Source organism: Marmota marmota, unplaced genomic scaffold, assembly GCF_001458135.2.
Source record: "Marmota marmota marmota unplaced genomic scaffold, marMar, whole genome shotgun sequence".
Classification (NCBI taxonomy): Eukaryota; Metazoa; Chordata; class Mammalia; order Rodentia; family Sciuridae; genus Marmota; species Marmota marmota.
Genome location: NW_025999983.1, coordinates 2434026 through 2459081, shown reverse-complemented (window position 1 = coordinate 2459081; position 25056 = coordinate 2434026). Strand labels below are relative to the sequence as shown.

Sequence of the window (25056 nt, the reverse complement as noted above, 5' to 3'; positions counted from 1 at the left end):
AGTGACTCCATGTCTTCTAACTAAATGAAACAAATCCTGAGGTGCTGAGGATAAGGTTCTGGGGGTTGGCACCGAGACGACTGCTCCAGGACCATTTCAGGATGTTGTGGTCAGTAGGGATGCCACCAATGCCCTTCTGTGCCGGCTACCCCAGACTGGTGTGCGCCAGGCACATCTGCAGAGTGACGCGATCAGCCTGCCCTGCTCCTTACAGAGTACACGGCATGTCCAGAGAAGGGGCTTTGGCTGATGACGTCCTGCCCTGTCACTCTCCCTCCTGGCTTGCTGTCACACTGCCACAATGACTCCCCACTCAGCCACCAAGAGGCATGTGCAATGTTGCTACAACTGCCAGAGACCTCACTCACTCCAACATGGCACTCTGGCCACAATGAGGTCCCCAGGATAGATAGGACGTGATTTAGCTCCTTCGGAGAGGGGAATGCAGATCGCCTTTGGGCAGGCAGGGTGGACTTGCAAGAAAATGGTTAGACGTTGGTGAGGCGTGAAGACGCAGGGGAAGTCCTGCTGAAGACACCTTGATGTGAGAAGCTCTCTCCCTGGGGCCCTGAGACCACGGACCACTGTGTGGGAGAGCGTCCTGGTCTCTGCCCAGCTCCCAGCTCTTATGACACACGGGCCCCTCATGGAGGGATTAACCAAGGATTCTTTCTGATCAGATGGCAGCAGAAGCTCACCCTCCTCCTGGCTGCCCCACTCAGACGAACGAAACCTAGACCCCTGAAGCCCTGCCACATTTCCAACGCAGACAATCTCCAGTGAGAACAGGACCAGGGGTAGACAATGGCCCTCCTGTCAGAGCCTGCTGACCCCATACCCTCCATGCACTGAGGAAGGTGCCCACTGATACAAGTCCTGGGGAGATGGTGGCGAGAGAGGAAGGCTCCCAAGGTGACCCTGGCTGTGGCCACAGGGTCCTGGTTTCCTGATCCCGAACATGTGAATGCACGGCATGCAGGATGTGCAGGGCAGCTTAGGATTCCCTAGATTCCCTCGCTGGACTAGCCACTCAGGCCCCCTGCAGTGGCCCCACAGCAGCAGCTTTGAAGGCCCCAGGTGACTCCAGCTGGCGCCAAGATTGAGAAGCACTGGCCACAGAATACAGGTGTCTTGAGGCGCGACAGCCCCACCTTTAGGACAGCCCCACCTTTCAACTCGCTACTAGAATGGAGGTCAGGGCACTCCCGCCTGGTCTCCTGCCTGGGAAGGTGTCCTCCGCGAGGGGCACGTTAACAACCAAACTCCCTCGCAGCATGGGGTGGGGGCAACCTCCTCCGGGATCCGTTACATTTGGGATCCGCGACCTGGACTATTCCCTGTAACCACTGCGCGGAGAGGCCTGAGTGTGGGAACCCGGGTTTCCAGAAGACCCTAACGGTCCTGAGGCACGGAGCTGGGGCACAGCACCAACACCCCTGCCAGCTCCTTCCTCCTCCAGCTGTGGAGCAGTTGACGACATTGGAAATGGCTGTCACCTGCTTAAAGAAAGGTGGTGACAGCGCTCGACACCCACACTTAGTAAGAGGCCACTTCCCTCCCTGTAGTCGCGTGGACACCAGCTGCAGGCCCACAGGGCAGTCTCCGGTGATTCTCATGTTTTCTGCCAGCCTCCAGCCCCCTCACTGTCCCTTTTCAGGTGTCTCTGCTGCTCAAGGGTGATGCGCTTTCCCTCCAGGGGCAGCCTGTGCTCTTGGGGCCACGCCCTTGGCGATGGGGAACACCACCGTGGTGTTACAGAATGTCCCTTTGCTCCGGGCCACGCTCTTCAGGAGTGTTGTCTGGCTCACAAACCGGCCGTATGATGAAGGTGGACAGTGAGCCACGGGGTGTTCCAACAGCTTGGCCCTTGGAAGGCAGAAGTGTTGGAGCTAAACGGGTTTACATGTGCCTCGGCGGCGAGTGCCTTTCTCCACCCACGAGGTGAGGCTGAGGCTGGGCGGGTGGCCGTCCATCTATCTGCAGGAGGGGTGCAAGTGGACCTGCTCTCCCCATGACAGGGCCGGCTGCAGCAGCGTGAGGTCTGGGGCCACCACACACAAAGCACTGTCCGGTGAGCCTCTTCCGTCTTGTCAAGAAAATAGACTGCAGCAGGGTTTCTGGAAAAAATATCTGTTCTTTGGTGGTGGACCATTATAGAAAGTTAGAACAGCGTGGGATGCAACACGTTGGCTTTCAAGCTGACTTCAAAAGGCAATGGAAAATGTCTACGTTCTTCTGTGCCTTTGAAGCCAGATTTAAAGTGAGGTAGTCAGTGTAGTTAGGTAAATCGGGTCTAATACCGAGTAAGATCTAAAATGGAGGCCATGCTGACAATGATTCCGGAAACGCAGGACAACTCATGGAATGTTAATGAAGTCCTGGAAAGGCCCTAGGCCAAAGTCCACCCCAAAGAAATGTTAATGGAACCCAGGGAACAGCCCCCCAAAGATTTGGAGATAGCCCATCCCAAAGAAGTGATAATGAAGTCCTTCCTGCCCAGGTTACTTGTTTGGCCCACCTGTGTCCCACCCCTCAGGCCTTCCCACCTACATTCCATCACCAAAACTACAAAAAGGGGAGACAACCGCACTTCCACGGATTCCACCTCTTGGGTCCCCTTCTTCCTCCGGGAGAAGTCTTTTCTGCTGTCCTTTAATAAACTTCTAATTTCTACTCTGACCTTGCCTCGGCGGGCTTCTCTGGTGTTATTCTTCAACATTGGGGGAGCAAGGACTCGTCACCGGTCGACAGCGGTAACACTTTCATGGATCTCTCACAAGCAAAAATGATACTGCGTACTCAAGTAAACTATTCTAGAATATGTAGAAGTGACTTTATATACAAAAAAAGTCAAATATGAAAATGTGAAATACAGAAGGTACCAGCAACCTGTCACCTGTGACCTGGACAGAGCTGCTGCTGTCATTCTGGTCCAGCTCCTGACAATGGGTCCGCCTGCTGTGAGCACCCGCCTGTGGGGCACCTGCAAACAGACTCAGCGCCTGCTTGCTCCATACCAGCCGGGTCAGCGGCCACTTCTCGGGGGCACTTAGAAGGCTTACACACCCAAGGGGACAGAAGTCAGGAGACAGTGGTGGGCTCTCGCATTCAGAGGCCAGGGCCAACCTGAGCGAGCCCAGGGCAGCTTCCCAGGCTGGCCGCCTGCATTCAAGCATTCCACCTCCCCTGCTTCCTCCCCTTCCTTCCAGAGGCCCACGGTGGCACCCACTTGAGGGTGAGAAAGGAGTCTTGGGAGGGGCAGGAGGAGCTGTCCAGGGTCACTGCTCAGATCCGGAGGCTACACGGAGTCTGGGGCAGGAGGGAGATGGCTGCCTTGAGTGGACCAGCATGCCCCCAGTCTCCATCTTCAACCACAGGAAGACTCTGCCTCTGGTCCGAGCCACAGGGTGGGCCAGCAAAGGCCCATGCTATTTAGGATTGCTCCCTTTAAAACAAGGGCTTTACTGAGATCATCCACATTTCAAACAATTCCCCCATTCAAAGTGCACAATTCAGGGGTTTTTGCGTGTTCAGTTGAACAATCACCACCCATCAATTTTAAAACATTTTCATCACCCAAGAAGAAGCCAAGACCAGGCACACTGCTGCTGTGTCCCCAGCCCAGCCCTGTAACCACTGACCTCCACACAGACGGAGCAGCACACACGAGGACCCTGGGCCGGGTCTCACTGGGCAGCTGTCTTCCAGGCCCACCACGTTGCCGGTGGAGCATGCAGCGCTCTCAGCCTCCTTTATCCTCACTGGACACTGGCTTCTCCCCACTGCTGGGTTCTTGTGAACTGGCTGGTGCCGCCACAGACATTCCAGTGCAGTCTCCGTGTAGCCCGTGTTTTCATTTCTCCTGGTGAATACCCAGGAGTGGGGCAGCTGGGCCTCGTGGTCACCTGTGTCTAACCTTGTGAGAAACTGCATGAGCAGTTTGGTTTGAACTACAGAATGTTTAATGTATTTCTTTTTCTCTGGGACAACTATTAGGTAGAGAGGTTATTTTATTAAAAGTTGGGGATAGGAAGTCAAAGCTTGCTTTGTTTTCTATACCTCTTCTTACTAACAGAGCAATTATTTAAAATAACATTGTCATGAGACTCTTGAAACATTTGTTCATGTTCACCTGGTAACAGTTACATAAATACTGTTATACGATAAAAATGTTAAATCTAAAAGCGTGGCTTTAATCAGGTTGCAACACTCAACTAGAAACTCAAGTGCCCAAGTCTTCTGTGCACACAGGAATTTCCAGAACAACCTGTGAGCACCCAAATCCTTAGCTGTACTCCTGAGCAACCCTGGCCTTTGCTCATAGCGAGTTCCCCTTGGACGTGCATGGGACCCCAGGTGACACCAGGGTCAGTGTCTGCATTTTCTGATTGCTGGTCATGCTGACAACATCACCCTGATTCCTCTCCTCTGTGGAAGTGGTCACCTCCTTGAGCCTTGGGTCTCGCTCACCTGCCAACTTCTCCTGACACCTCCTCGTGTGAGAGCGCCTTCCCTGTGCCACACGTCAGGGCAGTCCCAGTCTGCATGCGTGCCAGCTGGCTGGCTGGTGACGTGGACTGGGTTCAAAGGCGCTTGTGTATCAATAACTAAGAAAACGGTGAAGAAACCACGCAGCATGTGAACATAAGTTTCTGAGGCAGGACGGCTCGGTGGCCCAAGGGTCAGCTCCACTGCTGGAAGGAGCACACCCGAAACCTTCCATTTACTGGGGAAAAGACATTCAAGAAAGTTCCACCCGAATAAAACAAGGGATTGGGTTTCCAAGGTGGAGTCTTGCTTGGTGATTTCTTGTGGACAGCAGATTGACTGACATCTTGGAAAGCCACACCCGCCTCAGGCGCTGTGTGGGATCACAGTCAGATGGAGGGAAAAGGCACACATATGTCAGTCGCACAGCCCAATCAGGCAGTAATGTCAGGCCAGGCCCCTCTTGTGCTCAAATGAGCACAGCTCACACACACAGCCCATGGCTCGCTTGCGACATGCATGGATCTGGTCTGTCCCTTACGCCCTCCACTGGTGGTCCTGTCTCCTCTCCCCAGGAGAAGGCATGGGACTCGGAGCCAGCATGCCGCTGTCTCTGCAGCTCCCTGCACACCACTGCCACGGACATTGTGCTCTAAGAGAAACCAAAGGCTGCCTGAGTCTTACAGAACCCCAAAGCTGACCACGAGCTCCCCTGCTCCTGCTGGGTAACCCCCCAGGCGAGGCTCCCTGGCCTGCTGGCTCCTCTGTGGGCTGGGCCAGCTGGGCCCCATTCAGCCTGCAACCTAGCGGATTTCCCTCCCCTGCCAGCCACAAAATCAAGTACATCATCTCATGTGCAGGGACTGGGCCACCTCGCCCTCGCACGACACAGCCTGCCTCCCCCGGCCTCAGCTCTTGAGAGCAGCCCATGTGACCTGTGTGGCATTAATGGCCACCTCCCTGGGCGGAAGCAGAGACTAATAAACCGCTGCCAACTGGGTGTCCAGAGCCAGGTGTTGGGGGTTCAGCCTCTCCTACTGTGCAGCATACTCCCCTCACCAAGAGCGAACAGGGTGCAGGGTCACGAGGTGGGTGAGACTCTGCACCCCGCTATGTTCTCACCCCGTGTGGTGCTCTCACCTCAGGGTGGGAGCAGAGGCTGGAAGCCACTGCTGGACTGGACTCCCAACTCCCAGTCACTGGGACAGCAGGAAAACAGCTCAGCCACGAGCCACACTTGACCTGAAGCTGAGCTTCCCGGTGACCCCGGGTGGGTCTGTCACGCACACAGAGGTAGCAGCCTGCTCCGCCTGCTGCTCTCTTCCCAAGGCTCTCCAGGAGGAGCATCTGTGGATGGCTGGTGTTTACGCAAGATGGCTCTCCTCCCCAAACTGGAAATTCTGCCTGGATATCTTAAACACCCAGGGAACGTTTGTATTGCTTATCGACTATCAGACAGCAGGGCCCATGTGCTCCGGAACCCATGAGAACCCATGAGAACCCATGAACCATAGTGGGGTGAGCGCCTTCTCGGCGCTTCTCCAAACAGCGCCCTGAGGCCTTACCTTTCAAGGTGGCTTTCCTCAGGACCTTCATGGCGTACAGCTGGCCAGCATCAGATCCAGTGACCTTCCTCACCAGGAACACCTGGTAAGCAGAAAACATTCTGAAACTGACCAGACCTCAAACTCAGCCCTCCCGGCTTGGCAGGGGCTCCACAGAGGAATCCCCACAGCACAAAGACCCCGCAGGAAGTCTGACCCTCCCCACTGCCCGGAGGAGCCCGGCCAGCTGCAGCCCGTGGGGACCACGGTCGTGTTCGTAGAGCCATCTGGTCTTGGTGCCACTAACTTTCTATTTGGAACTAGAAGCATGTTTTCTCTTTTTGAAGAATGTTTAGAAAAACAAAATATTCGAAAGTTTTTAGGGAGATAATTTGTTCTATTTTAATAACCCTCTGTAAACTGCCCCCACCCATGAAAACCACTCAGAGTTCGTCCTGCCCGGACAGCAGCGCTGCCCAGCCTTTGAGATCCACCAGCTTCCCTTATTAGACTCTCCTCACCCAAACTGCACCTGCAGGCAGCTCAGGTCTACTGACAGTTAGTTCTAGCCGGCTCTCAGACACACTCAGCACTTTCTGAGACACTTTTTAAGGTGTATCTGAGGTAAACCAAAAAGAAGAGGGAATTGAGACAGGCTAAGTTTAAACTCCCCTTCATACTTGGAATAAAATTAGTAAAGGAAAAACATTCAGAGGATCCTTTATGAAAAGAAGTCCCCAGGCAAATGAAGAACATGCGGATTTTCCTACAGATGCGAAACTCGATTCCCCAGAGGCTCTGGCTGCGAGGCAGGCAGAAGGGGCTGCCCACGGGGTGTGGTCTGAGGGCAGAGCAGCCTTTCTCCTTCCCAGGGCCTCTCTTTTCAGCCTCAGAAAGCAGAGGACCAGCTCTAAGCAAGTGCCTGGGGAAGTCTGGCTGGACACAAATGCTCAGAGGAACCAGGCTTGGTGGAATGGAGCCACGGTGAGCCGCGTGCACTGCCTGGAAGTGGGGAGGGGAGGAGAGGAGCTTCTCCCCACAGACGGACATGTGACCAGTGCTTGCTCTCTCAGGCCTCCCACTGATGAGGACAGACACTCAGGACTCAGGCAGCACAGGGTCTCGGGCAGACCCTATGAGGGACGGGCAAGAAGACACAGGTCCCAGCACAGGGGTGGATCCACAGAGCCTGACCTCAGTTCCAAGACTGCACCCTGTGTCCCAGAGAGACTCGCCACCTCCAGACCCCAGAGCTGTGTCCCCCGTCCCTCCAGTACCTGTCACTGCTGCAACCACACCAGTGTCCATGGACAATTGCTGGACCCCTCTGCCCAGGGCCGAGAGGCGGGCCGGTTCTGTGCAGTGGTGTGCTGCCTGAGATGCCTGGGTCCTGGGAAACATGGCAGATGGAGATAGGCTCCCTTTTCTGGGGTTTGAGAACTGTGTTTATTTGGGGCGATGGTGGAACACCTACACACATTTGCACCTCTGCAGGGCTGGTGCAGCCTGGAGAGACAACTTGGGGCTTACCCTCATGGGCACTGACTGGCATGCAGGATTTGAGGCACTGAGCCCTTCTGCAGGACCTGGGGACCCCGGTTCTACACACAGCTCTGCCATAACCGTGCAAATTACTACAGATGGACAAACTCTGCTATCTTAGAAATGTCCTGCTAGGCCAACGCCTCTCTTGGTGTAGGGGACAAGATTCCCAACAGGCAGGAAGAAACATGTCAGCAGTGGTCAGAAGAAGGGATTATTTGCAGACAGAGAACCATCAGTGCCCAACTCCTGAGTCTTCCCTGATACTTATAAGACAATCACACACAGCACAGTCTAGTTCCCGCCTGAGGCTGCACTTCCATCTACTGTCTGTGGAGACCAGTGAAGCTATAGGCACTTGGCTATGAGTGTTGTGGAGACTTCTCATCAGCCCCTTGCTGGTGCCCAGGAGGCGGGAGGCGGGACACGCAGCAGGAGTCCAGGTGGTAGGCAAGGCTGAAGGATGAGTCCTGGTCCCAGGGAGGCCGCAGGGTCACCACTGAGTCTCTACCCACACCCAGGAGAGGAAGTCGGGTCTCAAAGGTCTCAAGGGGATGGGGTGAGTGACGGCCGGCTGGTGGAGGGATGGTCTGCTGTTTTCAGTCCAGCAGTTGAAGGGCAGTGACAGTAGTGAGGGGCAGGGTGTGGCCCTCCTCAGTGGAAGTTCTGACTGCATTCAGGGAGCACTGAAAGCTCACCCCCCTGGAGCCTGGACCACCAGAGCTGCCAGTTACAACGCAGTTCACAGGGTGCCAAACCGTGCGGGTGTTCACGTGAGATCTCTCGCTTCTCACAGGAAGGGCGGCTCCGCTCCACTAACGGGATCAAACTCCTGCTAGTGCCAGGACTTCCAAGTCATCGCGTCAGGCGCTCCCACGGCCAGCAGAGGGCTCAGCAGCAGAAGCCTGGCACCTTGAGGCGAGCCACCAAGACCGCAGCAGCTTAGACACAATCGGCAGGGCCTGGCCGCACCCTGCGTGGCCCTCTGTGCCCTGCCAGGCTCGTGCACTGTAGCACTCAACGCCGACGCAGCAAAGGCAGCTTCCGAACAGCTCTGCCGTGTCAGCAGACACAGTCACCTAACCCAGTGGCACACACCACCGCGCTACATTTTTAGGATGGCTCCTGCAGCCATGTGGCCACAAATGCAGCCTGGGACAGATGTGACATCATCCTGAATCGCCCCATTCATTGGGGACCACTGTGGTCCACAGAATCAGCACCTGATGCTCTCAGCACTGGAGTGTGACAGCTGGTCTGCAGTGGGCCACGTGGCAGGAAGGCAGGCGTCTGACCCATTCCTGTGCTGCCACCCACGGGGTCACAGGAAAGTTCTAAAATTTTAAGACTTTGGTTTGCTTCCTTCTCAGAGTGTGAAAATCATGACCTACAGACCACTCCCAGGACTCCACGGAAGGGAGCCCCAGGAGCAGCAGAGAAGCGGGGAGTCACTCTTCCCAAGAGCACGGGGCTCTGTGCCCAGCCTCTGCGCCCGAGAGGCAGGTGGTCCATGCCACCCCTTCAGCACTCGGCTGTGCCTGGCCACACTCCATTGCTTTCCCAGGCCATTTTTTAAAAAAATATTTATTTTATAGTTGGACACAATACTTTTATTTCACTCATTTTTTATGTGGTGCTGAGGAGAGAACCCAGGGTCCTGCCCGTGCTATGTGAGCACTCTACTGCTAAGCCACAACCCCAGCCACTCCCCCACTGGGTTCCTGGGCACAGTGAGCCCTGCAGGCCTGAGCTCGGGGCTAGAGCCATCGCCAGCACGCTGTGCTCCGTGTCGGGGTGCTGCGGCTTCTAGGCCTCAATTGCTGCCGAAAGAAATTCCACAGCCAGAGACGTTTCGTTCCTCCAGTGTGTTCTGTGTGGGGTTGTTGTTGTGGGGTTGTTTGTTTACAGGAATAATCTTCTTGTGGCACAAGCAGAGAGTAGTGACCGAGGATCCTGTAGAGGGCCTGAACGGTTAGGGTCCCTGACAGTCGTCCTGCAGACACTCCTGGGCTCTGGGTGCAGTGCAGGCCTGCATGCCCAGGTCTCCCCGGCCGAGGCTAGATTTTATCCATTTCTCTGTCTCCCGTGTCTTCAGTCATTCAGTGGAGAGGAGGGTGGAGGGGCTCAGAAGCAGGCCAGGCTGTGAGTGGACCCACCTGCAGGCAGGGCCAGACTCATGCTGGTCTCTGGCTGGAGCGAGGGTGGTGGAATCCAGGACTCTTCTCCCTCAGGGGTGGAAAGGAGGCCCGCCCCTGCTTGAGGCCACGGCGTCTCCTCTTGGCAGCCATGGAGAAGTGTGGGCAGCAGAGCCCAGGCTTGTCCTCCCCCTGCGGCTGTTGCCTGGATGGAAAACACAGCCTCCGTGGACGAGCGCAGAGACACTGACCGTGGCTGCTTCCCACGAGGGCTCTGCTTCCTTCCCAGTAACCTGAGTGAAGCTCTGAGGACCAGCCTACTGCACCGGGTCCCACTCAGTGCACAGAGGGGGCTTGAGCCTTGCTCCCCTGTCCTGCAGCCTAGCCTGGCCTGGCCTGGCTGCCACCGCTGGCTCTCAGCGAGCAGGAGCTGAGCCGGCCATCGAGGTCACCTTAGGGCACACCCACCAGAGGGGCTTGTCTCCTGCTTCTCCTCTCTGACCCTCTGAACTGACTCAGTTATTCTTTGTATCATGAGGACACGTGTGGCTATAACAAGAGAATTCACAAGAGGGCCAGGAAGGCCAAGCGTGGCATATCACGGGGGTCAGCGCTCCAGGAGGATTCTGCCAAAGGCCGTCATTCTACTTGTTTTCCAAGGGTTTCTTTTTTTAATTTTAATTTTTTAGTTGTACATAGTCACAATACCTTTGTTTTATTTATTTATTTTTATGTGGTGCTGAGGATGGAACCCAGGGCCTCGCATGTGCTAGGCGAGTGCTCTGCCACTGAGCCACAACCCCAGCCCCCCCAAGGGTTTCTTTTTAAAGCAAAATTAAAATTCAAACTTTGAAGTCTGAACGAAGGAATTGGGAAGCCTTTTCTCTTTTTGTGTTTAATACACTAGTTTTCCAACCAGGGTATTTAAGGGTGGTGGTTCTGCAGTCAGGCACTACTGGACACCTGGAGCACTGGTCTGCTTCCCCGGAGCCCAGGAAGCTTTTCCTGTCTCCCTGTCACCAGGAACTCAGTGCCCCTCTTGGGATGGGGCTGTCGCACCCATGGTGTTTCCAGCAGTAACAGAGCTGGTCACCCACAGCCATGAAACCCGGCAGGCCTCGTCCGTGCTGCACTGGCGCAAAGACAATTCTGGCCCACGCCTGCAAAGGCTGACTCCACTCATGAAATGACACGTGGGCAGCACCTTGGAAAGTCAGCAAAATGAAGAGGACCCCTGTCTGTGTTTTCAAATCACACTTCTCCAAGAAATAATCTTTCCTATTTTTCTGGTTAGTGCAAGACATTGAGCTGTCCCCTGAAACAGGCTCTGTGTTCTGCTTTTCATGATGGCTACTTACAGAGTGAGGCTTCACAAACACTACGGGAACCGTAGTAAATAGCATTCTATAGACCAAAATGGCCCGAATACTGGTGATGTGCAGCAGAATAAACACATTCCTCACCACATTACCCAGCAGAAAAGAAAAAGAGAAAAGTCCTTCTACTTCATCAGCATGACAAAAGATAAATTTCTGCAAACAACTTTATGTGGTCTGTAAGAGATTATTCAGATATCAGCATACTATTAATCCTACCCTTAAGTGGGATTAAGCTGATTGCATTTTAGTAAAAAGTCAGGGGAAGGCTGGAGAGGTCTGGTGGACGTCCACAGGCCACACGAAAGCAGTTGAGGGCCAGGCTGCCTCCCTTCCCTGGAGGAGAGGGCTCCCTGGGCATGGCAGGCCATGCCTGCCATCCACCCTTCACACCAGGGGCAGAGAAGCCAGAGCTTCCCGGGAACAAACCCCAGGCCACCGAGTGAAAGCACCTGTTGGCATCTGCTGTCTCTGGATGTGGCCCAAGTGAAAGGCAGCCTTTCTCATTTCCTGGAAGAAATCAGTTTTTATTGCTGTAATTTGGAAGTAGAAGAAGAAAGGAAGCCAGCAGTTCTGGCTACACACACACACACACACTGCAGCAGCTGCCAATCACATAAGGTGGGGCTCATTACCATCTTGCAGGAGGGGAGACACTCTGAGAGGCAAAGGAGCTTTGCTCAGAGGCTAAGGGAGCCTTCCAGATGTCATGAGGCCAATCCAGAGAGGTGTTTTTCCTCCTTCTCTTATTCTACTGTTTTGAGCTTTAAAAAGCTAGCTGTTAGGATGCACTGCCACAGATGCTCTGGCTCAAGCTCAACTGCCCCGCTCCCCTTGGTGACCAAGGGAACCTTGGGGAGCAGCTGGGGAGGCCAGGCTCCATGGTCTTGAGGGGGAGGAGGTCCCCACTGGACACAACTCCCTGATGGGCAAGGGCCCCGGCACTGATGTGCACAGGCTGCAGGTCACCTGGGCTGTGCCGAGCTAGGACCATCTGTACTTCTCATTCTGTCAGGTGTGGCCCCTGTGTCCTTGATGCTCAGGAGTGAGACCCTCTTGCACCCATCCGGGAGCTGAACTTACCTTCCCATAGGACCCTTGTCCTAAAACCTTCAGCAGCTCAAACTGGGAAGGATCGGCCTTCTCAAACCCTTCTTTGACATGGTGACTGATGTCGATCTCCTTCACGATGCCTTCTTCCTGCGGAGAAGAGCAGTATACTGTGACACAGGGGCAGGGTCCCTGGGAGTTGCCCTTAGCACCTCCCTCCACTGTAGTCACTGTGATTGGCTCTGCCACAGACTTCCGGGATTGGAGGGACGTTTGTGACACCATGCAGCTTTATGGAATCATCTCCAGTTAGTTTGCTGGCATGTGAGCCTCAAATTGTTTCTTTTCTGCAGGGATTTTTGTCATTTGGTCTTACCAGTACCTCTGGGAAATCTAAAGGTAGTCTCAATGAAACCCATTCTACTTAACAATTTGAGCAAAACTTTTGGTTGGGGTGACCAGCAGCCACAGAACAGACAGCCTAGGGGGTCGGTTCAGTGTCTACACGCTGTGCTCAGAAGGGCACGGACAGGTTCCCACGTGTGACGTCACTGGTGAAATGCAGATGGTCTGGTCGCCTCTCCCCCCCCATTCACACTATCCCTGATGTTTTTGACACAGCTGATGTGATGAATGCTTCCTTGCCACCCTATGGATTATATTTCAGAAGCAGTGAGAAAGTTTTCTCCAATCTAGAAGCAAGAATTTCCTGTAGGAAAAAGAACCTACATCTTTAAGATAAAGCCTCGACAGAGATCACTTTCATGCCAAGCTGCCCCAGGCAAAGACACTGGGCGGCACTTGCACAGGTAGGTGGGCCTTCTGCCCAGTGCCACTGTCAGGTGAGGACCTGGAGAGCAGCCGCTTCCCGACCCGGAGCCTTCTCTTCTCCAAGGCATCTCTGCGCCTTCTGAGAGGCTCCTCCTGGCTCCTGGGCGCCGGGGGAAGGCGCTTTTAGTGACACAGCAGAGAGCCGTGAGGAAGTCATGCAGAGCAGGCCCGGGGCCCTGGGCACCTAGGCCCCGCGGTCCTGCGGAGGGCACCCCTGCTCCTCACGCTCCCAGCCCAGGACTCACCATACAGCCACGCGCCTCTTCCCTGTGCTTCAAATGAAACCCCAGCAGCAGCCATCTGCCTTACGACGCTTGAATCACCTCTAAGGTTACTGCTTTCCCTCCAGGAACTGCAAGAGCAGAGGAGGGAAGGGCCTGTGCGCTCTGCTTCCCATCCTGACAGTTACTGGAAGCTTCCTGATTTCCACATGGTTGAGGATTATTCGCCACTTTGGTAAAAACAATGTTCTTTTCTTGGAAACGCAAACACTATGGCCCCAGTTCTCTCTGGCTGGTTGTAAGGTTTACAGAAGCTCACTTACAAGACACAGGATTGTAACGGTGCTTCTTTGTCTTTGCTTCTTGAACAGATAAGTAAAACCCCGGGGTGCACAGTTTTGGGTGGTGGCTTTGAGGACAACCCAGCACTGGAGCTCAGATGTTCTGAACCCCAGGGCCACCAGAGCCACAGGAAGCTCCAGGTTTTGTAGTGAACTCTTCCAACTTGCAATAGGGAAAACAGTCAGCAGGGGCCCTGGGGCTGTGGGTGTGTCACAGCCCTATCCACAAGGAAAGCCCTGCTGGTGGCTGTAGAAGCCCAAAGCCAACCCTACACCCGCTGGGCACAGATATGCTATCTTTTTCTGCCACTGACCTACCATTGGAAGAAGGAACTGGGAAGATTATCTGTCATTTAAATAAGACACTCCTTTTCTGTTACAAAACCCTCTCCCCGGGTCAAGACGTCCTCTGCCCACAGCACAGAGGCAGTGGGGTGATGTGAGTCATCCAGAATCCCAACCTCCCTCCTAAACAGCCCCAGCCCTGCAGCTGTGCAATGCAACACCTAGCTTACCTAAGGTCACAATCCCCTCAGTACATCTCTCTGGGCTCCAGTGGGAATGTGAACGTGAGCAGTCACACTGCTGAACCAGAGTCAGATGTGATGCTGTCCAGAGGCTCAGGGCAGGAGGGAGAATGAAAGTGGCCAGGGACACGGGCCAAAGAGGCTTGGACTCCCACACTGGTCTCTGCCTGAGGCCAGTTTCACAGCACTCGGGTGTGCTTCAGGAGCTCTTTTGGAAGGCTGGAGAATCACAAGTAAAAAATAAGCCCCCCTTCCCCACTGTGGGCCACCATCCCCTCGCTGCCCCGAGGGACAGGCCATCCCGAAGGCTTGCCCAGCCGGAGCTGGCAACACCAAGGCGAGTGCCTGCCCTCGGGGAATCGGCCATGAACTTGGCTCCTCTTGATGCCAGCCACCTCCCCAGCCCCTGGCAGGCCACGCTCTTAAGCCAGCTTCAGAGCTCCTGCAAACACAGACAGCACCGCAGGCCACCCCTGCTTCCTTGATCTCAGCCACGTACCTTCTTGAGTTATGGCCCTAACATCTCAACTCACACATTTAAATGCAAACATCTACCAGCATTTACAAGATGTGTGCACATTCTTGCTGTCAAAGGGTTTAGAGAAAATGGACCCCAAGCACAAATAAAATTTCACCTCCTAGAACAGCATTTGCAACTCCAGATTTCTCTCTTGATACAGCTAACTTACCATTTAAAATCAGTAAGGTCTCTACCAACCACTCAACAGAATCTCAACTAGCAACAGAAAAAAGAACCAACAGGGTCCCATTTGAGAACTCAGAGTTCTGAGTTCATGGTGACGTTTGGGTCTGAACTTGCTTGAGGACACCTAACTATGTCCCAAGAACTAAGACAAAACTGGAGCTCAGGGGACCCAGTGGCGATGCAGGGCAGAGCAGGGCAGTGTCCACAGAAAGCAGCTGGGCAGGAGAAGGAAGGAGGGCCCCGGCAAGGCTGCTCCCCACTGTCTCTGGACACCTAAAGGACCACGAGAACAAAACTATTCCTGCCTCATTGTGAAGTAACATCTGTGATCTCTCCTTGGTGAGGCAGGCCGTTCTATCTAGAACACTACGCGGATGTGCACGCCATCCCCCAGGAAAACAGTCTGCTCCTAAATCCACGCCACACGGGTGCTCTACACTTGGTTCTGAGCACAGTGCCTGGGAAGAGTGTTTTTAAAATAACTTGAGTGATGGAAAGAGAAGCAGGTACCATGACCAGGTGCTGGCCCCACAGGCGAAGATGCCAAAAGGCTGTAATGTGAGAAAGAAGCTAGAGACATGAACAGTTTAAACCACGTCCATCCATGGACACTGTCACGACAATGCTTCCAAAATCCCTGCAGAGCATCATCCGAGAGTCCTGAGGCTGAACTGCCTCACCGGCTTCAGCAGGTGCTCCCAGGGGCTGGAAAGCTAGAAGAACAGCCCCCACAGCAAGTCTCGGGAGCTGGACCCCAGCTGCGCTAATTCTCCGCTCCCTGTCAAAGTCGCCCCCTCAGGGAATTCCTGTTCTGAATCATCTGCTGTTCATGTCATTAAAAGTATAATATTTATGAAAAGAAAATGCAAATTAAAAGTTGTGGGAGAATATTGATAAAAATATAGGAAATAAAAATTAGACAAGTGTTAAGATTTGTTTCCAAAAAAAAGGAGAGGTCATTCTAGAAATCAGAGCTGCATGCAGGATATCAGTTCTCAGAAAATTATAGAATAAGTTTGCAGGGTTTGTTTGTACAAATACAGAAACAAGGACAACACCTCAAGGCTGTACCCACAGTCTGTTGGTGAGCCCTGCTCTGCTTCTGAGGTTAAGACATCAGGGGATGCGGCCACAGCGAGACGCGAGCCTGATTTTGATGAGACTTGTGACGCTCTTTCCTGCAGCTCAGATAGGCCAGAGGCCCACCATGCCATGGAGGTCCAAGGAAGGAGCACCAGGAGCCACTCTTCATGGTACACATACAGGACCTGCTCATCCAAGAACATCTTGTTCAGAGGTCTCAGCACAGCCATGGTGCCACCTGCATCACGACCACCCAGGGGATCTGCTGGATTCGCAGACTCCAGGCCCAGGGGAGGACGACATGGAGGCCAACTTTGTCTTGGGGGACAGCGGAGATACCTAGCAAGCTCGAGGCTGGTTTCATAGCCTCCCAGGGCAGGGGACCTGGTGACAATTCCCACAGCTTGCCCCAAGGGACTTCTGGTCCACCTCTGCAGAAAGTGAGTCCTCTGGGAGCTGCATCCCATTGTAAGAACAAACCAGGACAAAGTCCGCCTCTGTGCCCACCCAAGGTGTCTCCCCACACCCACAGGGGCCCTGACACATGCAAACACACAGGACCAGAGGAACCTCTTATTCTGGACGGGTCGGGTTGATGGTTTGGACAGGATTCCTGCGCTAGGGGAGCGGTGTTCAGAAGTCAACGGCTGCACGCTGAGAGCTGCTGCCTAATCAGTCCATCCTAGTTTGAGAGGACTGAATGGCAGCTTAGGCAGGCAGGGCCTGGCTGGAGGAGGTGGGCCACTGAGGTGTGCCCTGGAAGGGTGCATCTTCCCCCCAGCTCCCGCTGGTTCCTGGCAGCCTCGAGCAAAGCGGCTTCCCTCCCCCACGCCCTTCAGCCATGGTGCGCCACCTCACCTCCGGCCCAGAGCAATGGAGTCGGCTGTCAGTGGACAGAGACCTTTGAAACTGAGATTCCCTCCTTTAAGTCGTTCTTGTTGAGTATTTCACAGGGATGAAACACTGATTAAAATACTGGGTATCTTGTGCAAGGATCCAGGGCAGAGCTGCAGCTAGAATTCAGACTGCGATGCCAGGATCCATGCGTGGTTCCTCTCTGGCCAGGGCCCAGGGAATGTCGGAGAGGTAGTAGCTGCTGAGTCCCAGGATCTTCTCTGCTCTCTAAATTGCCCCTTACAGGTCTCAGCAAAAGTGTCACTTTCGCTGGTGAGAAGGAAGGTGCAGTGAAACCCAAGGGCCAGCCGCATCATCCAATCAATAGAAAACCATCCTACAGAAAGCTTCATGTCTCTGAAGGGCTAAATATAGGCTGAGCCACCAAGTGCAGCAGCATCAAGGGCAGGAATCAGGCCAGCCACGGGGCACGTGCTGGGGAGCGGTAAGGCAGGGCTGGCTTTATTTAAGAATAAGTCTGTCCCAGAACACAAGAGGAGGGAGCAGGAGGGAGAGGGCAGACACCAGCATGGAAAAGGCTGCTGGAATGTCAGGACGGCAGATGCAAGCTCTGAAATTTCAGGAGCATGACACAGTACACCGAGAAGGGGAAAGAAGGCCTCCTCCACTCTCCGGATCTGCTTTCCTGTCCTGGTGAACAGATCCGTCCTGACGATGCTCATGCTCATGTCCCCTGGAGGGACAGACTTGCGAGTGCGTGGCAGAGCTCCCTCTTCTCCCCCACCCTGGGGTCTTTTCTTTTTCTTGCCAGAAAGGTGATTTAGTGCACCAGAGGCTGCAGAAGCAAGAGTGGTCATGGATGTCACCACACACGACAAAAACAAGGACTGGGCCAGGGCCTTCCTTATCTCAGGAAGAGACTGAGATTTAAAAGCAGTGACAACGTCAAATGCTGGTGAAGATGCAGAGAAGCCGGGCCTTCCGTGCATTGCTGGCTGGATGTGAAGGGGACTGGCCAATCTGCAACCGTCTGGCGGCTCCCCTATAAAGCCACACGTGTCTGAGCACACGTCATGGCGACCGGCTCCGGGGCACCAGCCACCTCCCCACCTGGCACACCAGTGTTTACTGCAGCTTCGCCTCCATAAGGCACCCACACGTGTCCCAGTGCGGTGGTCCATGGTGGCACAGCAGGCCAGGGACACGGGTGCAGCAGAAGGATGACCTGCAGCTGGGCACGGCCGGCACACAGACATCCAGAGAACCGCACTGAGGGACCAGCCGGTCCCAAGATGACACGACCTGTGGCTCCACGTTGGCCACATTCCTGACACGCAGAACCATGGGGAATCCAGGTCCATGGCTGAGGGGAGGGGCGGAGTGCAGACCCACACACACCCGTGTAGAACTGGGGGGCCTGAGTCAGGCCTGTCAACGGCACTGGGTGTCTAGCCCTGGTTCACCACGGCCTCCCGCTACACGGGACCTAGGAGGTCTTCTCCATGCTGCTTTTTGCAGATTTCTGTGACCCTATAATTAATAATTTTTGATGCTTAAAAAGTGACTTTGAAGTCTGTTTGGCAATATTGAAATCCTTTGTTATAGGATTTAAAGGAGTAAAATAAATCTTATGTCCATTAGTACTACTATGACATCTAAAATGTTTTGCAGGAAAACACATTAAGACATTAGAAGTAGTAGCAGAGAGTATAAATAATTAATATCTTTTCCTTTGTTTCTCAAACTTCTTTTCCATCAATATAAAACTGATCAAGATGATGCAATATTCCATATAAGAAAACATACACAACTAAAGCCACACTACTAGCTGTCATTGTGGGATCCAAGAGTCACCCACTGCGGTCACCCCAGCTGTACTGACATATCACGAGAGTCAAGGCAAAAGTAGTTGTGATTTTTGAAAGACTAGTAATACCACATAATTTGTGATAGAAAACAATTAGAAAAGGTCCAGATAGTATTTTTGAAGGCAGATGATAAAATTAGTGAAAAATGATGACTAGATATTATTAAAGATTTTAAAATTTTAATGCTCAACTTGCAAAATTCAGCTTTTGCATTAACACAGAACCTCCAGCCAGAACACAGATGGAAAATGGCCCTCTGGGTGATGTGGAAAGAGCCTCCACCCAGGGTAGGTGGCCAGGAGTTAATGGGGGTTTTCCTGGAGGAGAGGTGTGGTGAGTGGGTGGGGGGATCAATTTGCTGGAAACATTAAAGAAAGGGAAACACTTGTTTAAAATGAAATCAGGGACTACGGCCTGCTACAGCTGATGGCCACTGGCAAGGCAGTGGACGGCGCTGGTGTCAGGTGTGGCTACTGGGGGTCTGCAGCAGGTTCCCCAGGAACAGCACTCCTGACGGGAGGCGGATGTGTAAATGAGGTGCTCGAGCAGCGAAGAGAACCATTTCTGTCCAGACTCCACGGTCCAGACACTTTTCAGTTTCTGCTAGAAGCAGATCATCGGTTCAGTCTTCAGAGAGACTGCTGTCGGGCAGCTGCACTGGCCGTGCATGTGGCTAACGGCGCTCAATGGCCCCCAGCCCACCCGAAGTCATGTTGCCCTCTACCCCTGGCCTGCAGGCCTGTCGGAGCTGGGGAACTTGGCCCAGAAGGAGGCTGCAGATGGAGCAAGCTCATGTTGAGACCCACACACATCAGCTTTTGCCAACATGAGCCATAAAGCCCAGACTTCCAAACATCATGAGCACAGAAGAATTTCAAGAGGTGTGAGAAATCTGTCTACACTGCAGTGTCCCCTTGGACCATCTCACAACACTGCTCACTCCTAAGATCAGCATTTCCACCGTTATTCAAAAGCACAGAGAATCTAAAGACCCACTGCAGGGGCCACGAAGAATCTGGCCGATTAAAACTCCACAGCAGATGGTTCCACCTCCCTTCGCTCCTTGCTGCCCAGTCACCTGGCTCTTGGTGAGAAAGAGGCTCCCTGGCCTGGGCCCCCTTGTCGGAGACACAGGGCTTGTGCCAGGACTACATGCAAGGTGGGTCTCCCACTTCCCGACTCCTCCGGATAGGGCACTCTGCCTACTCCACTCCGTCGTGCCCCTTTCTCCCTAACAGAGCACAAGCACACGACATCTTCTCAAAAACACGTGCACAGGCTCAATGAAAACATCCCAGAATGGCTGCAGGGTGGCGCAGGCCCACCAGCCGGTGCTGCGCAGGACGCAGCACTCAAAGCCCTGTCAGCAGAGCCCCCGTGCAGTGCGAGCTTGCTAATGCGATGAGACAATCCCTGCATATGGTGCAGGACGTGGGCATGACAACTTTCCACACCCTTGAAGCCGATCTGCATTAGACATGATTTTTAAGTTCAAAGAAATTATATTCTGAAGGTTTCAAAACCCTACCCTAGCTTGAGGCTTGGCAAACTGCGTCAGCGTGTTGCCCCATGGAGATCGCACACCTTGGCAGGTGAGACTCTGGTGATGAGGGAAGACCCCAAAAGGTTTTGGGTGTTCTGGCTGGTACACTAGAAAAAGCGGTTGGAAACGTGGTTAGGAAACCATCCGCTGAGGGTGCCATTCTGAATGCCAAGTTGAGGTCCTATCATGCTCTAAACACAAAGGAGGCCAGGTCTGGGTTTTGGTGGCACACAAGATGGGCCAACTCCACCCATGAGCCTGACCTGCGGGTGCAGGCTGGGGTCCTGGCAACAGCTGAGGGAGCTCAAGGGCACTGCCAACTCTGCAGTCAAGGCCTGGTGCTGGCTGCATGTGAACTGAATGATTTCACTGTCATTAATTAACACAAGGCCACATGCTAACGCAGAATTGCCTGATTTAACATCCTCATTAGAAATGCACCAGGATATTCCATGCTCTCCCAGACACACACGCACGCACACGTGCAGCTGGCCACTGCTTGGGCAGCCTGCTGGTGAGGGCTGCACCATTAGGCTGCACTCATACCCACAGGTATCCAGTACTGTGTCCTCTCAATTGGGTTTGGGTTAAACCTCCCAATGTAAGACAGTACTTAGAATAAACAGTGCATTTATAAGGAAAGGCCGTCACTGGTACTCCATGAGTAGGCAGCACCGGGCAGAGCAGAAAGGAGCCTCAGCACACACTGGCTCATCTGTTGTTAGAGGACATCGGTGCTGAGCCAAACACAGGGTGCTGTTCAAACAGACTTGACAAATTTCTCTGTCATTTACAATCCGAGTAATTCATTTAAAAAAGAAAACCAGCCCACTATCATCTGCTTTTGAATATTTCCAGTTTGTTCTTCATTCCTGAGTGACAGCTTTGGAACACTGGTGCGAATCCCCACTGCACCGCGTCCTTGGGTCTTACCCAGCACTTGGTCCTGCTGACAAAGACAGTAGGTCAAAGTCTGCTTACAGGAAACTGCACTGAGGTCTCAGGAGGGCCTCACTAGCAGCTGCCCACGCAGGGCTGGGGTGTGCAGGTGTAGGCAAGTGCTTCTGGGAGAGCACGGAGTATTCTAGGGCATCTGAGCAGCCGCCACTGACACAGTTCATAAGTTCAACTTTCAGCCACTTCTTCCCACAGAGCGACATATTTTTCTTATTATACTTTAAATTTTTAAGATAATTTTTACCCAGAAAATTATACCCCTTTTCCATAAGTAAGATTTCTATAAATTTTCACTAGATCATGCAAGTTTTAACTGAAGTTTCAATCCTCATATTCCCAGGTTGTTGGGCCAATTTTATAAACCTGAAGGTGGTATATAAACTCCACCTGCCTCCTTTTATTGTGAAAATCAATGCAAAGAAGAATTAACAATTGAACTAGGAGCTGCTGGCTGGCTGGAAATCCCAGAGGAATTTGTATTCCAGCTGTGTTCCTCTTCCCAACTCCGGATGTGCATCCTGTTTGGGGAGGCAAAGAGAAACACTCTGAGCTACCACCACCACCTAGTCAGGAGGCCTGGTACCACGTGAAGAGAGACCTGTGCATGCCAGCAGGAGGGAGGGCACTCGTTCCAGCACAGGGGGAAGCCTCCGTCCCCTGAGTCCTGAGACGGGTGCAGGAGCGAGCTCAGCCAGCCTGCTGTCTGCACACTGAGAGCTGCCCACCGTTCACCTGGGAAAGCCGACCTGGGCTGGTTCACGCGGAGCCGAGGACGAGCTGCCTTGCACATCGTAGCACTGCACAAATCACAAGTGTGTCCAGCCCGCCTCACGAAGAAGGCCATGAGTTTTACAAAGATGAGTTGCCAACTGAGGAAACCTGATTTGGGAATGACTCAAGGGTCAAGCTCAGGCCTCTTCCCGGAGGAGCAAGAATGCCATTCAAGTAACAGAGGGAAACAAGAGCTCAGTGTATGACTCGGAGAATTGCCCGGTTCTCTAGTGATCTGGTCTCCAATTCTGTAACAGCCTGAACCAGGAGTGAGCGTGAACCTAGGGGACACGTTTGCTTTTTGCACAGGTGACAGCAGTGTCAAGGTGGGACAAGAGGATCCTGCAGGCTTGGTTACTCATGCAACCTCCAGAAGGCCCCACTGCCATCAGCGTTTGAGATTTCTTTTTTTCTTTCTTTCTTTCTTTTTAGTCATACATGACAGCAGAATGCATTTTGACATATAATACAAACATGGAATGTACATACATCAATCATATTGTCAGTTCTATTCTGCTGCCCTTCCTATCCTCCTTACTCCTCCCTTCCTCTCCCATCCTTTCGATCTATCCAATCTAATGTGACACATTTCTTTTTCTTTTTCTCATTACAACATCATATATGTATTCTGTATAATAATGAGGTTCTCATTCCATCTTCTGTGCAACTCCCCTTCTCCCTCTTTTTCCCTCCCACCTCTCTTCAATGGATGGCATTAGAGCAGATTATGCTAAGTGAAGTTAGCCAATCCCTAAAAAACAAATGCAGAATGTCTTCTCTGATATAAGGCGGGTGACTCAGAATGGGATAGGGAGGAAGAGCATGAGAAGAAGACTACCAGTAAATAGGGAAGAGAGGTGGGAGATTTCTTTATTCTAAAAGAGGACACAGCAATCCCATGGGCCAGTGATCCTTGCTTCTCACCCAGCCATGTCCCTTTTCACTGCGGCTGAGGCTGAAGGCACGTCTAGGACCCAGGTCTCTGAGTGCCAGGCAGGCATCAGGAGGCACCTTGTCACAGGAGTCCTCGCCCCAGCACATTCCAGAGGCTGTGTGGCCCGCGGCCTCCACCTGGAGGGCAGGAGGGCCACACCTGAAGCACAGGGCTCCGCTCATCCCAGCTGACCGCGGTGTCCCTGGTATGGCAGCCTCATTCCTGCTGCCGGCGAGCCCCGATGGTTCCCCACACTCGACCTCAGGGCGACGACTATTTGTGAACCCCTGAAAAACACCCACCTGTGTCCCTCTCTACCTCTGAGTCCACTGGTCTTGGCCGCACAGTCACCTGCATCCTAGAAGGAAGCCAGGCCAGCAGGGAGCTGTGGCTGAGGAGACAGCGGGGCCACCACTGGCCCCAGGGAAGGAGGTGGTCAGGCTCCCTGGAATAGACTGGGGTGGGGGCGGGTGCTCGGCCTACAGGTGCAAGGAGAATCCACGGAACAAACTCTGAACGCTCCGCCTGAGGGAACTTCACTACCCCGGACAGTCTGCACTCTTCCTGAGTCCTCTGAACAAAGTCCACCAGCCCGCTGGGTGCTCACATGAAAGGACGTCTGTCCTGCTGGGGCAGGTCCAGGGCCTGCTAGGGCGGCGTGAGGGGCATGAACTTGGTGCGCACCACTTCCCCAGGCTCTCAGGAGGCAAGTGCCAGGACACGCACCAGCCAGTGCTCCTCGCCAAGCCTGCCTCCTTTCCCAGCAGCCCAAAGCCAGCCGCCCGGGCCCACGGCAGGCGCCTGCCCCACACACTGCTGACATGACAACGTCTCTTGGGAAGAGGGCACACTCAGGCCAAAATGCACCGAGGCTTTGTTCATGGGCATGGAGGGAAGGGCTGGGCTGAATTCTCGCAGTCCTCCTCCAGCCGGACTCTAGTGGAGGAACCATCTGGTCTCAGAGTTTCCCTGTCACCCAGGTTGAAAGGAGGGAAATCAGATTAGGTTTCCTTGTGTGTCTGTGTGTCTTTAAAAGGCTTTAATAAAGTATTAGGCCTCTAGTAAAGTACGAGCCTTGTGGCAAAGGCTACAGACGACCCACGGAGACAACAGATACGTCGCAAGGAGGCCAGCTGTTCCAAGCAATATCAAGAGGTCAGAATAAGACCTGGAACGCTCGCCAAAACCGCAGACTCCTTCTTGGCGAGTCCTACCCAGCTCACTGTAGGGACGGACCTGCCATGGAAGTGTCCTACCCCAGCTCACTGTAGGGACAGACCTGCCACGGCAGTGTCCCCAAGCTCACTGTAGGGACGAACCTGCACGGCAGTGTCCTACCCCAGGTCACTGTAGGGACGGACCTGCCACAGCAGTGTCTCCCAGCTCACTGTAGGGACGGACCTGCCACAGCAGTGTCCCCCAGCTCACTGTAGGGACGGACCTGCCACAGCAGTGTCCCCCAGCTCACTGTAGGGACGGACCTGCACAGCAGTGTCCTACCCCAGCTCACTGTGAGGATGGACCTGCCACGGCAGTGTCCTACCCCAGGTCGCTGTAGGGACAGAACACCAGCCTCGGTGGGGGAGGACTGAGTTCCAAGAGCCTGGGCTGGAGCCCTACTTCAGTGGGTTTCAATGAAAACAACAGACTGCTACTTCCAAGAGCAACTGTCCTAGTATTTCTTTCAAGGTCTTAACAAGTACCTTACAATACGATAAATCACAGCCAAACACAAGGAAGGCAGAGGAGCAGAGGATCACTCCAGGGAGGGGCTGAGTCCACACCGGACTTGAAACAGGTTGTCAGAGTTCAGGAGGCACTGGTCTTGACCAGAACATGCTCACAGGGCAGCTCGGGAAACTCGTTCAGTTGCAGAGCAAAAGGTGCTCTGAGCTGACACTGAGAGGCCACGCTAAGCCCTGCAACATGCACTGTGCATCCCAGGCAGGAAGGAGCTTCCTAAGTACCTGTGGGGATACTTCTGTACCTGCCTCATGGAGGCATGCCCAGACTGGCAGCTGGTGTTGACAAGCAGGCCTGACCTGTCACTTACATTACCGCTAGTATTACCTGTGCGTACATCTACATCCTCACCCACATGTCCTCATATGCATGTAGGTACAGCATGCACAACCAAGGAACCCAACAAGTCTCTCTCTCTGTTGAAAGAAAGACAAGAAGTTTCAATTCCTGACCTGAAGGTGTCAGGCTCTGGGGAGGCAAACAGGCACACAAATACTCAGCTAAAATGGCAACTGCCAATAGACACACCTTGAGTCACTCG

At 53.6% G+C, this 25056-nt stretch overlaps 1 protein-coding gene across 10 annotated transcripts in view; it reads right to left on the bottom strand.

Annotated features, from left to right (window-relative positions):
- The window catches only part of Rps6ka2 (ribosomal protein S6 kinase A2), a 297075-nt gene that overhangs the window by 68911 nt on the left and 203108 nt on the right, over nucleotides 1-25056 (bottom strand). For all 10 annotated transcript variants that reach the window (XM_048805828.1, XM_048805830.1, XM_048805829.1 and 7 more), the window contains 2 exons: nucleotides 12169-12285; nucleotides 6054-6135 (listed from right to left, as the gene is read on the bottom strand). In XM_048805828.1, coding sequence (XP_048661785.1) covers nucleotides 6054-6135; nucleotides 12169-12285 — 199 coding nt within the window. The remainder of the gene's footprint in view (nucleotides 1-6053; nucleotides 6136-12168; nucleotides 12286-25056) is intronic.